The sequence below is a fragment of the Sebastes umbrosus genome, chromosome 15 (assembly GCF_015220745.1).
Source record: "Sebastes umbrosus isolate fSebUmb1 chromosome 15, fSebUmb1.pri, whole genome shotgun sequence".
NCBI classification, from domain to species: Eukaryota; Metazoa; Chordata; class Actinopteri; order Perciformes; family Sebastidae; genus Sebastes; species Sebastes umbrosus.
Genome location: NC_051283.1, coordinates 32,562,668 through 32,581,597, shown reverse-complemented (window position 1 = coordinate 32,581,597; position 18,930 = coordinate 32,562,668). Strand labels below are relative to the sequence as shown.

At 46.0% G+C, this 18,930-nt stretch overlaps 1 protein-coding gene across 1 annotated transcript in view; it reads right to left on the bottom strand.

The window, feature by feature from the left end:
* Nucleotides 1-289: 289 nt before the first annotated feature.
* scin (scinderin) overlaps nucleotides 290-18,930 on the bottom strand; it is a 32,709-nt gene continuing 14,068 nt past the window's right edge. The window contains exons 8-16 of the mRNA XM_037795887.1: nucleotides 18,681-18,896; nucleotides 16,970-17,091; nucleotides 16,107-16,197; nucleotides 6,410-6,583; nucleotides 6,149-6,326; nucleotides 5,414-5,535; nucleotides 4,299-4,376; nucleotides 4,161-4,221; nucleotides 290-554 (exon numbers count right to left, since the gene is read on the bottom strand). Of these exons, the coding sequence (XP_037651815.1) occupies nucleotides 391-554; nucleotides 4,161-4,221; nucleotides 4,299-4,376; nucleotides 5,414-5,535; nucleotides 6,149-6,326; nucleotides 6,410-6,583; nucleotides 16,107-16,197; nucleotides 16,970-17,091; nucleotides 18,681-18,896 (1,206 nt within the window). The 3' untranslated portion in view covers nucleotides 290-390. The remainder of the gene's footprint in view (nucleotides 555-4,160; nucleotides 4,222-4,298; nucleotides 4,377-5,413; nucleotides 5,536-6,148; nucleotides 6,327-6,409; nucleotides 6,584-16,106; nucleotides 16,198-16,969; nucleotides 17,092-18,680; nucleotides 18,897-18,930) is intronic.

Genomic DNA, 18,930 nt, shown 5'->3' with positions numbered 1-18,930 from the left:
AAGTATTTTTGGATACAAAACACTGACAAATAAAATCTTTCAGCAAATCAAAGACCAGTGATTCCCAAAGCTTTTCTGTCACGCCTCCATTCGGATGCCAAACATTTTGCAGCTTGGTAACCATCGTCAAAGACTAACACACATGAATAGATACGTTATTTCAGATAGAAAACAAAGAGAATATTGACTCCATGTTAGTGTGAATGTTGTGTCTGCATGTGGGTTGAACAACACTGTGGTAAAAGAAAAGTACAAACACAACTTTCAACAAAAAGTCACAGGAAACACATTGATCAAAGATAGTAAATTTATTTATTTGATCATACTGATTATATAAAAGAGACTATTCCAGTTTTCCTGCACAGAACAATATATTTGTATAATCGTGATCTAAACATGCATGGACCTCATGCTCCTGGTGACAGAGTCCCAGTGGGAGGGGTCCCAGGCCAGGAACCAGCCTGTGAAGGTAGGAGGTTCATGGCCTTGTTTCACCACCACTACGGGAGTCTGCTGATCCCGGCCACTCGGGTCCGTCTCGATGTACTGTTTGGCTGCAAAGAGGAGACCAAGAGTCTCTGTTACAACACAGCAAACAGACATCTGGCTGCTGCACTGACCTCATGTGGCAGTAAGAGGGAACTGTTTTATTCATTCTGTGCTGATGTTCAACTAACAGAAATGAAAGGGATGAGAGAGGATAAAGATCTAACAATGGTGATCTCTTATAAACCCATGTTACTGACAGCTGACTGTAATGCAGTATATTATATATATTTTAAAGCCATCAGTGCAGGCAGCAGGGTGGTTCAGTAGTTTTCAGTGTCTCCCTACTAAATAAGCTGATATACTGCTAATTTGCTTCATAAATAATACCAAATATGTTTTGGAGGAAACATACGTTCACTGGTATGGGAGAAAATGTTCATCCACTACTGTTCTGTAAATATTGGGAGTTGGTTGCATCACGATAAACAGCTGGTGGAGTTAATTCTCCAGTCAGGTAACATTAAACCGTTGAATATAAACCAGGTTAAACCGTTGAATATAAACCAGGGAGCAACAAGACGACATAATTAAAAGAGCGGCAGTCAAAGCTTAAATGATGGAAAACATGACGGAAATATGACATTTATGTTGATGGTTTGAGGAATGTTACAGTCTGATCTCCAGTGATGTTTAAGTCACATACATAGAAACAGGTAGACGGACATATTTAATATTTAACTAAGACCATCATCTTTCCTCAACGTTAACCGTTAAGAGTTTTGAGTTATAGGAAGATAGGAATATGTCACCCGCTTCGGACGTTATCAGCTGATTGAATGGGCATTATCGTCTTCATAGATATGGGTTACAAGGGCCTTCTACTAGTAGGTTCAGAAGGCTGTTATCATCTATTCATATGGGTGATCACCGATACGGATACAAGAGGACGACGTCGACCTCTAGTGGCCGTAATAATTATGACGGGAGTAAAGGAGGAAGGCAGGTGACGTCGTAGACAGAGCAACATGGTCTGTGTAGGGAGGAGGAGGTCGGGGGGGTCGATGAGTCAAAGAAACACTCGACTTTCACCAGGAGAACGCTGGACCGCTCTACGTGTCCTGTGTGAAACCAAAAACTGACACTGACATATTTTACTAAACTTTTGTTAAGTAACTTACATACTTCACTAACGCCACATACGTAAGTTGAGTTATTATTACTTATTTTAACCCGAACCTCGATCTTTTCCTAAACCTGAAGTTGTTTTGTTTCAATTCACGCTAAGTTTCACTTTCACAATGTAATAGGTGCAGTTTGGCACATTTAAGGCATTAGAATGGTGGTGATAACCACTGATAACAACCATTAAATCGGCTGATAACATTCAAAATGGGAACATTAAACATTTAGGTGATTTGTTCAATAGACTGGCGTGTCAGGGGGTGCACACAGGCCCAGGGTGAAGGGGGACATTAATAAATGTCTGGCATGTTCGGCATAGATTTAAAAAGGGTTGCATCTACCTTAAAGGTTGTATATACGTTATTCAGAGCATTGATATAGCAGCAAACAACTATATGTAAAGTAAATATAGAGTGGAGTAATGTCTGTGTGTTGTAATCCTGTAATCCTGTAATCCTAATGTACAATTATTTGTTGTCTGCCATAGTATTTTATTTTATTCTGCTGTTGATTCTTTGAGAAATGTTCGGATAAGTGATTTATATACTGTATGTGTCCATAGCATTTTTATATAAAGGGGACCTATTGTGCTTTTTCCCTTTTAGTGTAAATCTTTTTATTAAATTTTTCAAAGTACATAGTCAAAACAACATACCAAACAATATAAGGTGCACAACATATCAGACAAGTACATACGTAACTAAAATACTAAAGAAAAAAAAAAAAAATGTAAATGCAACTAAGGAACACTACTAAAATAACATCCATTATACATCCATACTTGTGTGAATGTGGATTTGGAGAGCGTGTGTGTGTGTGTGTGCGCGTGTGCGTGTGTGTGTGCGTGTGTGTGTGTGTGTGTGTGTGTGTGTGTGTGTATGTGTGTGTGTGTGCGCGCGTGCACGTGTGGGTGGGGGAAGGGGAGTGGGGGGGGGGATCAGGGGAGCCTACATCTGCTGTTTAGATACATATTCATGTTCAAAGTAAAAGAGAAAAGGCCGCCACACTTTGAAAAACCTCTTAGATGAGCCTCTTGTTGAGTATCTAAGTTTCTCTAGCTTTAAATATGTCATTACACTTTCTATCCATTGAGAATGCGTCGGTGGATTGTTGGATTTCCACTGTAATAGTATTAGCCTTCGCGCTAGCAGTGAGGAAAAAGCCACTGCATCAGCTTGAACCAATGACAGTGAGACTTCTGGAGGAGCTACCCCAAATATCGCAATTGTTGGGTCTGGCTGTGTTTCTTTATCACAAATGTATGAAAAGGTTTCAAAGATAGCGGTCCAGAGTGGAACCAGGGCTGGGCAAGTCCAAAACATGTGATAAAGGGTGGCATCGTCTTGATGGTAACGGGAGCAGGTTGGATCTGTTCCTGGGAACATCTTTGCGAGTTTGCTTTTTGAGAGGTGGAGTCTGTAAATAATCTTAAATTGTAATAATCTATGTTTTACACAGATATATGTTGAATGGATCCGTTCAATTGCAAACCGCCAAACTTTATCTGAAATAACCGCTCCGAAGTCTTTACCCCATTGTTCCCTGAGATGGTTCAGTGAAGGCGATGCCACCCTTTGAATTTCACTGTACAGTCTAGATATCAGACCACGTTCAAGAGGATCCAAATCTAAAAATTCCTCAATCCAAACATCTGTCGGGCGAGATGGGAAGGAGACAAAAAGCTTTCTGACCAGACTGCGCACTTGCAAATACCTGAAAAAATGAGATTTAGGTATGTCATATTCTCTAACAATGTGCTCAAAAGACATAAAGTTATTATTTTGAAAAAGATCCCTTATACATCGTAGCCCCTTCCTGAACCATAACTGGAATGCAGAGTCTATTAATGAAGGTGGAAATAGCCCATTAGATACGATAGGTAGCAAAGTGAGCGCCTGTTTATGTTTAAAATGTGACCTAAACTGGGACCGTATTTTCAGTGAGCCATTTACAATGGGATTGACTGTCTGCCTTTTTTTGCTGAGAGGTAGTGGTGCACAAAGCATTGATGGTAAGGATACTGGATTGCAAACAAATTGTTCCATCTCAGCCCATAATAGTCCTGTGCCCTCATAGAAATTTGATACCCAGTGAATAACTTTATGAATGTTGGAAGCCCAGTAATAATGCAGAAAATTTGGCAGTGCCAGTCCCTTTTGCTTTAGTGTGTTATACAGTTTTTTGTGCATGTTAAAGGTCTGCAAAGTTACAAACCCAAAGTTACACCAAAGGGAGTTACAACCCCCATCACAAATCACAAATTATCCTCCTGTACAGGACACAACGCGTCCTCTAAAAGGAAAAGGACTTTGGTTTGGACATAGACTAGTGGAGCAGTTAGCAGCTGAGCCTGGTGTCATGTTGTTCTAGTGGTTACCTCCTTATCATCTGTTCATTGTGTCTCTGGCTGAAGAGGCCATAATGCATGTTATATTCTTTATATTCAGTCAGAACTAAAACAGCAACACACTTCTGGAGATGAAGCTCACCAGATCTGACAGATTCGGACCTCTCCACTTCGTTGGCATCCTTTCCGATCCAAACAAACACCTGCAGCAGAAGATTGTGTGTTAGCTGTCTGTGGAGTTTGTCCAGAGATGATGTGAATATTTGCTACAGCTTTGTACCTGGTCCCACACATCCAGCAGCATCACATCGTCTTCAGCCAAGTCGTCCTGGATGAACCCTCCTGGAACCTCCTCAATCTGCACACATGATGGCACTGCTAGCAGAATACTGCTCCACAACATCTCATTCCACCAAGATCTCATGATGGCACTGGAAGCAGAATACTACTCCACAACATCTCATTCCACTAAGATCTCATGATGCATGGCTAGCAGATTTCTGCTCCACAACATCTCATTCCACTAAGATCTCATGATGGCACTGGAAGCAGAATACTGCTCCACAACATCTCATTCCACTAAGATCTCATGATGGCACTGGAAGCAGAATACTGCTCCACAACATCTCATTCCACTAAGATCTCATGATGGCACTGCTAGCAGAATACTGCTCCACAACATCTCATTCCACTAAGATCTCATGATGGCACTGGAAGCAGAATACTACTCCACAACATCTCATCCCACTAAGATCTCATGATGCATGGCTAGCAGAATACTGCTCCACAACATCTCAATCCACTAAGATCTCATGATGGCACTGCTAGCAGAATACTACTCCATAACATCTCATCCCACTAAGACCTCATGATGCATTGCTAGCAGAATACTGCTCCACAACATCTCAATCCACTAAGATCTCATGATGGCACTGCTATCAGAATACTACTCCACAACATCTCATCCCACTAAGACCTCATGATGCATTGCTAGCAGAATACTGCTCCACAACATCTCAATCCACTAAGACCTCATGATGCATTGCTAGCAGAATACTGCTCCACAACATCTCATTCCACTAAGATCTCATGAGGGATATACCAGTTAAGTGTTATAAAAAACTTTAAAGCATTAAAAGCATTTAATTAAAGCAGGTAATCAAATAAAATAGTGGAATAAAGGCTTTATAGAAGCATCATTTAGATGAGGGAATGATGAAAGAAGGGCTGACTCACATACACACATAATATAGTTTATCAAATGTTCTACCAGGTCTCTAAATACACAAAGTAACACAGCAGCACAAAGCATTTCACCTAATCCAGTTCTAATGGTATAAACATAAATCAGATGCCATCACAATGAGGTTTTAATGACGTGGGTCAAATACTTACTGTGAACCTGCCGGTCTTGTTGGAGCATCCAAACAGACGAGGAGGGTGAGTCATGGTCTGACTCTCCAGTCGTTCTGAGGTGTGGTACTCAGTCTTCCCCCCTAAAGCTGCCCAGAAGTCATCTACAACACAAAACACATACACAGATGTACGGTGTACTCAGGTTGACCTGCAGCAGGAAAGCCATCAATAAGCATGGCTTCAGTGGAACAGACCTGTATGTGATCAGAACTGTGCTCAAGTTGGACGTGAGTTGCAGAAGTGAGGCTGTAAGATCTGACTTGAACCTTTTATCACTTGAAACGTGACCGATTTAAGCTTTAGTTTGAGACTTGATCCGTTTTCTGCCCGTTTCCAGTAGAAAAAAAAGATGAAATGACAGAATTAAAAATACTATTATAGTATAAAGTATTATTAAAAAATAGCCCAATTATGCTTCAACAATCAGTGTAAGTGCACAGAGCAGGCCGGACTGGGCCAGCTATCTGACACACTTCCTGTGTTGAAGCATTACGTCCTGCTACAGTAACTCACAGCCAAAAATATGCTGCTAACCCTGCAGAGACAAACGCCAGTATTACAGGTTTAACTGAATGTGAGTCACAGCCTTCACTCATGTTGTCATGTTTCTTTTGAATTTCTCCACCATCTAAACTCCCCCCTCAGCATAAGGTATGTGTGTACTAATAGATAGACAACACATCATCTTAATGTAACTGAAATGTAGATGATGACCTGGTTCTTTTCCTTCCATGGTGTGTTTGCTGCTGCAGTTCAGCTCTCTACTCATGTACTCAGCTCCTTTCTGCTCTTCTTCACTGGCCCCTTTGCCCATCCACAGATAGCTCCGGCCATCAGCCGTCTTCAGCAGGAAGGCGTCATTAGAGTTCAGACTGGACGCGCTGGCATCGACCTGAAACACAGGTGACATTCAACAATACGGACTAAATGCACATTCAACAGATCTCCTCCCGTGCAGCAGGACAATCAGCTCACCTCAGCGATCCTGGTGATGGCGCCCAGGTTCCTCCGTACCTGAAAGAGTCGGGTTGGAGGTGGTGGGGGAGTCTGGCCTCTGAAGCGGGACGTACCACTCTTATATACAACGAGGGGTTTGGATGTGAAGAGACTCAGCAGATGTGGGGGTTCTTTACCCTGGCACACTCTAACCTGGTGACACACACACACACACGCGCGCACACGCACACACACACACACACACACACACACACACACACACACACACACATCTCTGCTAGAGCATCCATTAGACAACATTTTAAAATATCTATTCTATAATATTTAATATATATAATATTTATAATAACAAGTTGTCCTTCTCTAACTCACTGAGTCTGCCCTCAGATCTAACGTACTAATGTACAGTGAGTGGTCAGAAGACTAGAAAGGAGCTACTGTGTATAAAGGAAAGTTCATTTACCATTTACCATATAATCTTTGTTTATTTACTCCAGAGCAGCGCATACTGTATGAACAGGTATCCTTTCATTTTCATTTCATTTATCCTCCATACTGTATGAACAGGTATCCTTTTACTACAGTATGGATAGATTAGATGAGTGCTATATGAAATATAAAATATATTCTTAAAGCTTGGCCACTGTGATACCAAAACCTTTATCTTTATATTGCTTTAATAATCTAATTCTATACAGCCTCGAAGTCTTTTTTTTCAATATTAAGTTAAACTTTTAGCAGTGTCTTTGTATTGTCATGGTTGGTTACTGTTGTGACCTTTTGGGAAATACACTTATTAGCTTTGAAGCTCCAGCCGGGAGATGGTTAGCTTAGCTTAGCATAAAGACTGGAAAGAGGAGAAAACGGCTCGCCTGGCTCTGAACAAAGGTAACACAATCCACCTAGCAGCACTTCTAAAGCCTGCTCATCAACATATTAACCCAAACCATGCCAGAACTGCTTGTTGTGACAAACTAAGAAATGTACTTCGCCTACTGGTTTACCGTCTAGTGTGACGAAGCATTGCAAACCCCGTTTGACTTATTTAGGCAGAGAGCAACCCATTCTCACTCCCAATGCATAAAACACAGCAGCGTGGTCAGTGCGTGGTAGTCTGCTTAGGGCAGGGGGGAGATGGCAACACTCACACAGTCACGTGATTCGTTCATGTCATTAGTCACGTGACTCGTTCATATCATTAGTCACGTGACTCGTTCATGTCATTAGTCACGTGACTCGTTCATGTCATTAGTCACGTGACTCGTTCATGTCATTAGTCACGTGACTCGTTCATATCATTAGTCACATGAGTGGTTAGCTGGTCAAGTTAACGTCAACCATATTCTTTTCCTAACCCTACCTAAGGCTGCTTTCACAGCTAACGTCTTTGGTTCGGTTAAAACAGCTCAGGTCCATTGGTCCGATTAGTACGGTTCGTTTGGGCAGGTGTGAAAGTTGTCTATCGAACTCTGGTGAGGACCAAACAACTGAAACGAGACATCTGTCGACCAGTCATCAACTAGTCATCTGGCAGCGTGCAAAGGAGCTTTTGTACAGTCCTGTCTCCTAGGTTAGGATTGTCTACCTTTTAGTCATTGTTATTCATAACGTGGTTGATTTGTAGTCTAATAATGCTAATGATGCTTAATCACTTATTAATCAAAGAACATAAATATACACATCAGAAGCATAAAAGTGCTGCATAAACGTCTGTCAGTCACCAGAATTTCCCCACGTTGGTCCTGATGATGCAGGATGTCAGTCAGTGAGTTCCCCCTCAGTCTGTAGAACTTCCTGTTTACTCCTCTTGAATGTGAGAGTTTAGGACCACTGACCACGCCTCGGTGAGAATGTGAGAGTTTAGGGCCACTGACATGCCTCGGTGAGAATGTGAGAGTTTAGGACCACTGACCACGCCTTAGTGAGAATGTGAGAGTTTAGGACCACTGACCACGCCTCGGTGAGAATGTGAGAGTTTAGGACCACTGACCACGCCTTAGTGAGAATGTGAGAGTTTAGGACCACTGACCACGCCTCGGTGAGAATGTGAGAGTTTAGGACCACTGACCACGCCTCGGTGAGAATGTGAGAGTTTAGGACCACTGACCACGCCTCGGTGAGAATGTGAGAGTTTAGGACAACTGACCACGCCTCGTGAGAATGTGAGAGTTTAGGACCACTGACCACGCCTTAGTGAGAATGTGAGAGTTTAGGACCACTGACCACGCCTTAGTAAGAATGTGAGAGTTTAGGACCACTGACCACGCCTTGGTGAGAATGTGAGAGTTTAGGACCACTGACCACGCCTCGGTGAGAATGTGAGAGTTTAGGACAACTGACCACGCCTCGTGAGAATGTGAGAGTTTAGGACCACTGACCACGCCTTAGTGAGAATGTGAGAGTTTAGGACCACTGACCACGCCTTAGTGAGAATGTGAGAGTTTAGGACCACTGACCACGCCTCGGTGAGAATGTGAGAGTTTAGGACCACTGACCATGCCTTAGTGAGAATGTGAGAGTTTAGGGCCACTGACCACGCCTCGGTGAGAATGTGAGAGTTTAGGGCCACTGACATGCCTCGGTGAGAATGTGAGAGTTTAGGACCACTGACCACGCCTTAGTGAGAATGTGAGAGTTTAGGACCACTGACCACGCCTCGGTGAGAATGTGAGAGTTTAGGACCACTGACCACGCCTCGGTGAGAATGTGAGAGTTTAGGGCCACTGACCACGCCTCAGTGAGAATGTGAGAGTTTAGGGCCACTGACCACGCCTCAGTGAGAATGTGAGAGTTTAGGGCCACTGACCACGCCTCGGTGAGAATGTGAGAGTTTAGGACCACTGACCACGCCTTAGTGAGAATGTGAGAGTTTAGGACCACTGACCACGCCTCGGTGAGAATATGAGAGTTTAGGACCACTGACCACGCCTTAGTGAGAATGTGAGAGTTTAGGACCACTGACCACGCCTCGTGAGAATGTGAGAGTTTAGGAAAACTGACCACGCCTTAGTGAGAATGTGAGAGTTTAGGACCACTGACATGCCTCGGTGAGAATGTGAGAGTTTAGGACCACTGACCACGCCTCGGTGAGAATGTGAGAGTTTAGGACAACTGACCACGCCTTAGTGAGAATGTGAGAGTTTAGGACCACTGACCACGCCTTAGTGAGAATGTGAGAGTTTAGGACCACTGACCACGGCTTAGTGAGAATGTGAGAGTTTAGGACCACTGACCACGCCTCGGTGAGAATGTGAGAGTTTAGGACAACTGACCACGCCTCGGTGAGAATGTGAGAGTTTAGGACCACTGACCACGCCTTAGTGAGAATGTGAGAGTTTAGGACCACTGACCACGGCTTAGTGAGAATGTGAGAGTTTAGGACAACTGACCACGCCTTAGTGAGAATGTGAGAGTTTAGGACCACTGACCACGCCTCGGTGAGAATGTGAGAGTTTAGGACCACTGACCACGCCTCGGTGAGAATGTGAGAGTTTAGGGCCACTGACCACGCATCGGTGAGAATGTGAGAGTTTAGGAGCACTGACCACGCCTCGTGAGAATGTGAGAGTTTAGGACCACTGACCACGCCTCGGTGAGAATGTGAGAGTTTAGGACCACTGACCACGCCTCGGTGAGAATGTGAGAGTTTAGGACCACTGACCACGCCTCGGTGAGAATGTGAGAGTTTAGGACCACTGACCACGCCTCGGTGAGAATGTGAGAGTTTAGGACCACTGACCACGCCTTAGTGAGAATGTGAGAGTTTAGGACCACTGACCACGCCTTAGTGAGAATGTGAGAGTTTAGGACCACTGACCACGCCTCGGTGAGAATGTGAGAGTTTAGGGCCACTGACCACGCCTTAGTGAGAATGTGAGAGTTTAGGACAACTGACCACGCCTTAGTGAGAATGTGAGAGTTTAGGACAACTGACCACGCCTTAGTGAGAATGTGAGAGTTTAGGACCACTGACCACGCCTCGGTGAGAATGTGAGAGTTTAGGGCCACTGACATGCCTCGGTGAGAATGTGAGAGTTTAGGACCACTGACCACGCCTCGGTGAGAATGTGAGAGTTTAGGACCACTGACCACGCCTCGGTGAGAATGTGAGAGTTTAGGACCCCTGACCACGCCTCGGTGAGAATGTGAGAGTTTAGGGCCACTGACCATGCCTCAGTGAGAATGTGAGAGTTTAGGGCCACTGACCACGCCTCGGTGAGAATGTGAGAGTTTAGGGCCACTGACCACGCCTCGGTGAGAATGTGAGAGTTTAGGGCCACTGACCATGCCTCAGTGAGAATGTGAGAGTTTAGGGCCACTGACCACGCCTTAGTGAGAATGTGAGAGTTTAGGGCCACTGACCACGCCTCGGTGAGAATGTGAGAGTTTAGGACCACTGACCACGCCTTAGTGAGAATGTGAGAGTTTAGGACCACTGACATGCCTCGGTGAGAATGTGAGAGTTTAGGAGCACTGACCACGCCTCGGTGAGAATGTGAGAGTTTAGGACAACTGACCACGCCTCGGTGAGAATGTGAGAGTTTAGGGCCACTGACCACGCCTCGTGAGAATGTGAGAGTTTAGGACCACTGACCACGGCTTAGTGAGAATGTGAGAGTTTAGGACCACTGACCACGCCTCGGTGAGAATGTGAGAGTTTAGGACCACTGACCACGGCTTAGTGAGAATGTGAGAGTTTAGGACAACTGACCACGCCTTAGTGAGAATGTGAGAGTTTAGGACCACTGACCACGGCTTAGTGAGAATGTGAGAGTTTAGGACAACTGACCACGCCTTAGTGAGAATGTGAGAGTTTAGGACCACTGACCACGCCTCGGTGAGAATGTGAGAGTTTAGGAGCACTGACCACGCCTCGGTGAGAATGTGAGAGTTTAGGAGCACTGACCACGCCTCGGTGAGAATGTGAGAGTTTAGGACAACTGACCACGCCTCGGTGAGAATGTGAGAGTTTAGGAGCACTGACCACGCCTCGGTGAGAATGTGAGAGTTTAGGAGCACTGACCACGCCTCGTGAGAATGTGAGAGTTTAGGACCACTGACCACGCCTTAGTGAGAATGTGAGAGTTTAGGACCACTGACCACGCCTCGGTGAGAATGTGAGAGTTTAGGACCACTGACCACGCCTCGGTGAGAATGTGAGAGTTTAGGACAACTGACCACGCCTTAGTGAGAATGTGAGAGTTTAGGACCACTGACCACGCCTTAGTGAGAATGTGAGAGTTTAGGACCACTGACCACGGCTTAGTGAGAATGTGAGAGTTTAGGACCACTGACCACGCCTCGGTGAGAATGTGAGAGTTTAGGGCCACTGACCACGGCTTAGTGAGAATGTGAGAGTTTAGGACAACTGACCACGCCTTAGTGAGAATGTGAGAGTTTAGGACCACTGACCACGGCTTAGTGAGAATGTGAGAGTTTAGGACAACTGACCACGCCTTAGTGAGAATGTGAGAGTTTAGGACCACTGACCACGCCTAGGTGAGAATGTGAGAGTTTAGGGCCACTGACATGCCTCGGTGAGAATGTGAGAGTATAGGACCACTGACCACGCCTTAGTGAGAATGTGAGAGTTTAGGGCCACTGACCACGCCTCGGTGAGAATGTGAGAGTTTAGGGCCACTGACATGCCTCGGTGAGAATGTGAGAGTTTAGGACCACTGACCACGCCTTAGTGAGAATGTGAGAGTTTAGGACCACTGACCACGCCTTAGTGAGAATGTGAGAGTTTAGGACCACTGACCACGCCTTAGTGAGAATGTGAGAGTTTAGGACCACTGACCACGCCTCGGTGAGAATGTGAGAGTTTAGGACCACTGACCACGCCTCGGTGAGAATGTGAGAGTTTAGGGCCACTGACCACGCATCGGTGAGAATGTGAGAGTTTAGGAGCACTGACCACGCCTCGTGAGAATGTGAGAGTTTAGGACCACTGACCACGCCTTAGTGAGAATGTGAGAGTTTAGGACCACTGACCACGCCTCGGTGAGAATGTGAGAGTTTAGGACCACTGACCACGCCTCGGTGAGAATGTGAGAGTTTAGGACCACTGACCACGCCTCGGTGAGAATGTGAGAGTTTAGGACCACTGACCACGCCTTAGTGAGAATGTGAGAGTTTAGGACCACTGACCACGCCTTAGTGAGAATGTGAGAGTTTAGGACCACTGACCACGCCTCGGTGAGAATGTGAGAGTTTAGGGCCACTGACCACGCCTTAGTGAGAATGTGAGAGTTTAGGACAACTGACCACGCCTTAGTGAGAATGTGAGAGTTTAGGACAACTGACCACGCCTTAGTGAGAATGTGAGAGTTTAGGACCACTGACCACGCCTCGGTGAGAATGTGAGAGTTTAGGGCCACTGACCATGCCTCAGTGAGAATGTGAGAGTTTAGGGCCACTGACCACGCCTCGGTGAGAATGTGAGAGTTTAGGGCCACTGACCACGCCTCGGTGAGAATGTGAGAGTTTAGGGCCACTGACCATGCCTCAGTGAGAATGTGAGAGTTTAGGGCCACTGACCACGCCTTAGTGAGAATGTGAGAGTTTAGGGCCACTGACCACGCCTCGGTGAGAATGTGAGAGTTTAGGACCACTGACCACGCCTTAGTGAGAATGTGAGAGTTTAGGACCACTGACATGCCTCGGTGAGAATGTGAGAGTTTAGGAGCACTGACCACGCCTCGGTGAGAATGTGAGAGTTTAGGACCACTGACCACGCCTCGGTGAGAATGTGAGAGTTTAGGACCACTGACCACGCCTCGGTGAGAATGTGAGAGTTTAGGACCCCTGACCACGCCTCGGTGAGAATGTGAGAGTTTAGGGCCACTGACCATGCCTCAGTGAGAATGTGAGAGTTTAGGGCCACTGACCACGCCTCGGTGAGAATGTGAGAGTTTAGGGCCACTGACCACGCCTCGGTGAGAATGTGAGAGTTTAGGGCCACTGACCATGCCTCAGTGAGAATGTGAGAGTTTAGGGCCACTGACCACGCCTTAGTGAGAATGTGAGAGTTTAGGGCCACTGACCACGCCTCGGTGAGAATGTGAGAGTTTAGGACCACTGACCACGCCTTAGTGAGAATGTGAGAGTTTAGGACCACTGACATGCCTCGGTGAGAATGTGAGAGTTTAGGAGCACTGACCACGCCTCGGTGAGAATGTGAGAGTTTAGGACAACTGACCACGCCTCGGTGAGAATGTGAGAGTTTAGGAGCACTGACCACGCCTCGTGAGAATGTGAGAGTTTAGGACCACTGACCACGGCTTAGTGAGAATGTGAGAGTTTAGGACCACTGACCACGCCTCGGTGAGAATGTGAGAGTTTAGGACCACTGACCACGGCTTAGTGAGAATGTGAGAGTTTAGGACAACTGACCACGCCTTAGTGAGAATGTGAGAGTTTAGGACCACTGACCACGGCTTAGTGAGAATGTGAGAGTTTAGGACAACTGACCACGCCTTAGTGAGAATGTGAGAGTTTAGGACCACTGACCACGCCTCGGTGAGAATGTGAGAGTTTAGGAGCACTGACCACGCCTCGGTGAGAATGTGAGAGTTTAGGAGCACTGACCACGCCTCGGTGAGAATGTGAGAGTTTAGGACAACTGACCACGCCTCGGTGAGAATGTGAGAGTTTAGGAGCACTGACCACGCCTCGGTGAGAATGTGAGAGTTTAGGAGCACTGACCACGCCTCGTGAGAATGTGAGAGTTTAGGACCACTGACCACGCCTTAGTGAGAATGTGAGAGTTTAGGACCACTGACCACGCCTCGGTGAGAATGTGAGAGTTTAGGACCACTGACCACGCCTCGGTGAGAATGTGAGAGTTTAGGACAACTGACCACGCCTTAGTGAGAATGTGAGAGTTTAGGACCACTGACCACGCCTTAGTGAGAATGTGAGAGTTTAGGACCACTGACCACGGCTTAGTGAGAATGTGAGAGTTTAGGACCACTGACCACGCCTCGGTGAGAATGTGAGAGTTTAGGGCCACTGACCACGGCTTAGTGAGAATGTGAGAGTTTAGGACAACTGACCACGCCTTAGTGAGAATGTGAGAGTTTAGGACCACTGACCACGGCTTAGTGAGAATGTGAGAGTTTAGGACAACTGACCACGCCTTAGTGAGAATGTGAGAGTTTAGGACCACTGACCACGCCTAGGTGAGAATGTGAGAGTTTAGGGCCACTGACATGCCTCGGTGAGAATGTGAGAGTTTAGGGCCACTGACATGCCTCGGTGAGAATGTGAGAGTTTAGGACCACTGACCACGCCTCGGTGAGAATGTGAGAGTTTAGGGCCACTGACATGCCTCGGTGAGAATGTGAGAGTTTAGGACCACTGACCACGCCTTAGTGAGAATGTGAGAGTTTAGGACCACTGACCACGCCTTAGTGAGAATGTGAGAGTTTAGGACCACTGACCACGCCTTAGTGAGAATGTGAGAGTTTAGGACCCCTGACCACGCCTCGGTGAGAATGTGAGAGTTTAGGACCACTGACCACGCCTCGGTGAGAATGTGAGAGTTTAGGGCCACTGACCACGCCTTAGTGAGAATGTGAGAGTTTAGGACCACTGACCACGCCTTAGTGAGAATGTGAGAGTTTAGGACAACTGACCACGCCTCGGTGAGAATGTGAGAGTTTAGGGCCACTGACCACGCCTCGGTGAGAATGTGAGAGTTTAGGACCACTGACCACGCCTCGGTGAGAATGTGAGAGTTTAGGACAACTGACCACGCCTTAGTGAGAATGTGAGAGTTTAGGACCACTGACCACGCCTCGGTGAGAATGTGAGAGTTTAGGACCACTGACCACGCCTCGTGAGAATGTGAGAGTTTAGGACAACTGACCACGCCTTAGTGAGAATGTGAGAGTTTAGGACCACTGACCACGCCTCGGTGAGAATGTGAGAGTTTAGGGCCACTGACATGCTTCGGTGAGAATGTGAGAGTTTAGGACAACTGACCACGCCTTAGTGAGAATGTGAGAGTTTAGGACAACTGACCACGCCTTAGTGAGAATGTGAGAGTTTAGGACCACTGACCACGCCTCGTGAGAATGTGAGAGTTTAGGACCACTGACCACGCCTTAGTGAGAATGTGAGAGTTTAGGACCACTGACCACGCCTTAGTGAGAATGTGAGAGTTTAGGACCACTGACATGCCTCGGTGAGAATGTGAGAGTTTAGGACCACTGACCACGCCTTGGTGAGAATGTGAGAGTTTAGGGCCACTGACCACGCCTCGGTGAGAATGTGAGAGTTTAGGACCACTGACCACGCCTCGTGAGAATGTGAGAGTTTAGGATGACTGACCATGCCTTAGTGAGAATGTGAGAGTTAAGGACCACTGACCACGCCTTAGTGAGAATGTGAGAGTTTAGGGCCACTGACCACGCCTCGGTGAGAATGTGAGAGTTTAGGGCCACTGACCACGCCTCGGTGAGAATGTGAGAGTTTAGGGCCACTGACCATGCCTCAGTGAGAATGTGAGAGTTTAGGACCACTGACCACGCCTTAGTGAGAATGTGAGAGTTTAGGGCCACTGACCACGCCTCGGTATGAATGTGAGAGCTTAAGACCACTGACCATGCCTCGGTGAGAATGTGAGAGTGTGTCGCAGAGAGACAGATTCAGGAGCAGTTTCAGGCATCCATTGCATGTGCTGTTCATGTTGGTGTCAGACTGGCTGTACCTGAACTGCATGTCCTCCCAGTGATCGATCCAGTTCGACAGTCAGGAAGGCCGAAGCTGTTAGCTCATCCAGAGAGCAGCTGGCTCCTTGCCTACAGGCCAGAAGGAGACATGGAACAATTCTGCGTCAACCTTAATGCTGAACTCATCAATATTTTTATATTAAAGCTTCAGCTGGTAATGTTTATCAAATATGATAAAAATAATATTTATATTTGTCACTATATCCGGGCTGCACGATGGTGCAGTGGTTAGCACTGGTCGCCTTATAGCAAGAGGGTCGCAGGGTTGAATCCGGCTAATCAATACAATACAAATCACACCTTCTGTGTGGAGTTACCATGTTCTCCCTGTGTTAGTGTGGGTTTTCTCCAGGTGCTCAGGTTTCCTCCCACAGTTCAAAGACATGCAGGTTAGTGTGGGTTTTCTCCGGGTGCTCAGGTTTCCTCCCGCAGTCCAAAGACATGCAGGTTAGGTTGTTGACTCTAAATGTCCCGTAGGTGTGAATGTGAGTGTTAATGGTTGTCTGTCTCTATGTGTCAGCCCTGTGATAGTCTGGAGACCTGTCCAGGGTGTCCAGGGTGAGGATAACTATTTTATCATAGTTGCTCAACGTTACCAACTGTAGCTTGAACAGTTAGTCCAGGGAATATGTGTGACGTGAGAGGTGTCATCTTGGTGACAAACCCACAGAGAATCATCACCAAGCCTGCAGCTCCCCTCAGCTCTACAGAGCGGAAATAAACCACAGATGTGACGGACGATAAATCAGGAAGCTTGGTGCAGAGCATTAGAGCATATCATAGAGGAAATCACACTCTGTGGTTTATGCAAAGTCAGCTGAGTGACTGAACGGTGTCATACCAGGTGTAGATGACATGCCTCCTCCCATAAGTGTACAGGATGATGTAACAGTCCCCGCCGTAGAACTGACCATAGCTCTTTGGGTCGACAGGAACTCTGCCACTGCTCTCCACCCTCCAGATCTGAAGGAGGGAAACAAAATGCTCTACTTCAAGGACCACATGTAAGGAGAATGTATTATAATAACGATATAATGATAACGAATTCTGGCAACATTTCACTGCTGGAAGATGCATCATTTCTTTCTCCTTGGGCTATACTGTCTTCCCTTTTTAATCCCAAGACAATCTCCAGATTGTGATTATAATGATCACAGATGAAGTTATAGTTCAAGGGAAAAGCCCACTCCCCACCCTCCCCATGGACACCAGGGCCCACCAAAGAAGCTGATAAGGGCCCGAGCAGATGCGAGGAACCTGTTGTTTTAGTAGAGATCAGTATTTCACTGATGCGCAGTCGCATTTTTGAGGGGCTAGGGATGGTCGAAAACTGACGAAAACAGGCACACATTTCAGAACGGGCAACAAGTTCTGCAGTGATTGCGCTCGCGTGTGGCCCTCCTGAAAATGCACAGCTGTGTCAACGGGCGTCCAGTTTCCCCGACGTGCATGAAGGTGCGAGGACCCGTTCATTGCTGCTTGCAGCTTTAATTATACTGTATGTGTGTTCTCTGTCAGTTTCATCTTCTGCTGTTTTCTAAAAACTTTTGATAACATGTTGTTTTACAGGAATGTAATTTCCTGGAATGAATTGTGTAACTTTGTACAAATGTTTGGGGAAATAGCGTTCAGTTGGTACACTGCCAATAATGTTATTCCAATTAATTGCAAGCACAATCCAAAGAATCTCTGCATAGTTCTTTCCAGGAAACTACCAAGAAAATAGTTTGGAACTAATTGGAAATATTGACTTGTAAGGCATTTCACAGAAACAAACAAAATCTGACATAAACCGTAGAACGTTGTTTTGGCTGTCTTAGCAAACAGTTGCCTGTTTGCACATCCAGCAGGCAAAGACCAACATTATCATCCCATTGGAGTCGTGTTCATGTCCACCTGATGAATTCAAGTTTTGCTCTCCTTTTAGCTCTGGTTTGGTCTCCACCAACTCCAAATACAAAATTTACAGCAAAATTGATAACATAAAGGGTTTTGATTTATAGTTCAGTATCAGATTTCTCCCGTTGATATCACCACCGCATCAGATGGATGTAGTGTACACAATCAGGCTATATTGTGGTTTGAGTATATTCCCCACAGTAACCGTGATAACATTATAATATATATATATGTATATATATATATATTATATATGTATCATTATAAATACAATGACGGAGTACGGCCTTAAAACTGCAGTTACATCTAGGTAACCTCTGTTTCGACTTGTCTCAACAATCTCCGCTGGCTCTAGATGTGCTCATAGGAGAAACACCCGGTATACCTGTAGTTACATTATGAAAAGGTGTACGTTAGCTGCAGCAGCTCTGTGCGTGGGCTCTGTAACTACGCCGTCACCTCTTAATGGACAACACCTTTTTTATGAAATGGGCAGTAGGAAATGCTTGTTTCATGCCCCAAATGGACTGGAAGTCATGGCTGCTCAGATATTTATTCACTACTACATCATTAAATGTAACCATGGCAACAACACAACATTAGCATTAGCACAACATTAGCATGTCGACTACTTATACTGTATATTCAGTCACCTGTGTGTCTCCACTCCCATCATCCACCATGTTGTACTGGGCTGCCATGTGATGGGACTCATGGAGCTTGGAGGCATCAAACTCCCTCTGCTGGATCCTCGCAATCCTTTCAGTGACAAATACCTTTCCAAAACCCTCGCTCTGGTCTCTGTCCTTCCAGCCCAGGAAGAACTGCTTGAACATGGGAGTCTCTCCTCCCTCTGGCAACACCTGGATCTGCAGGACCATCAGTAGCAACGCTCCATTGGTA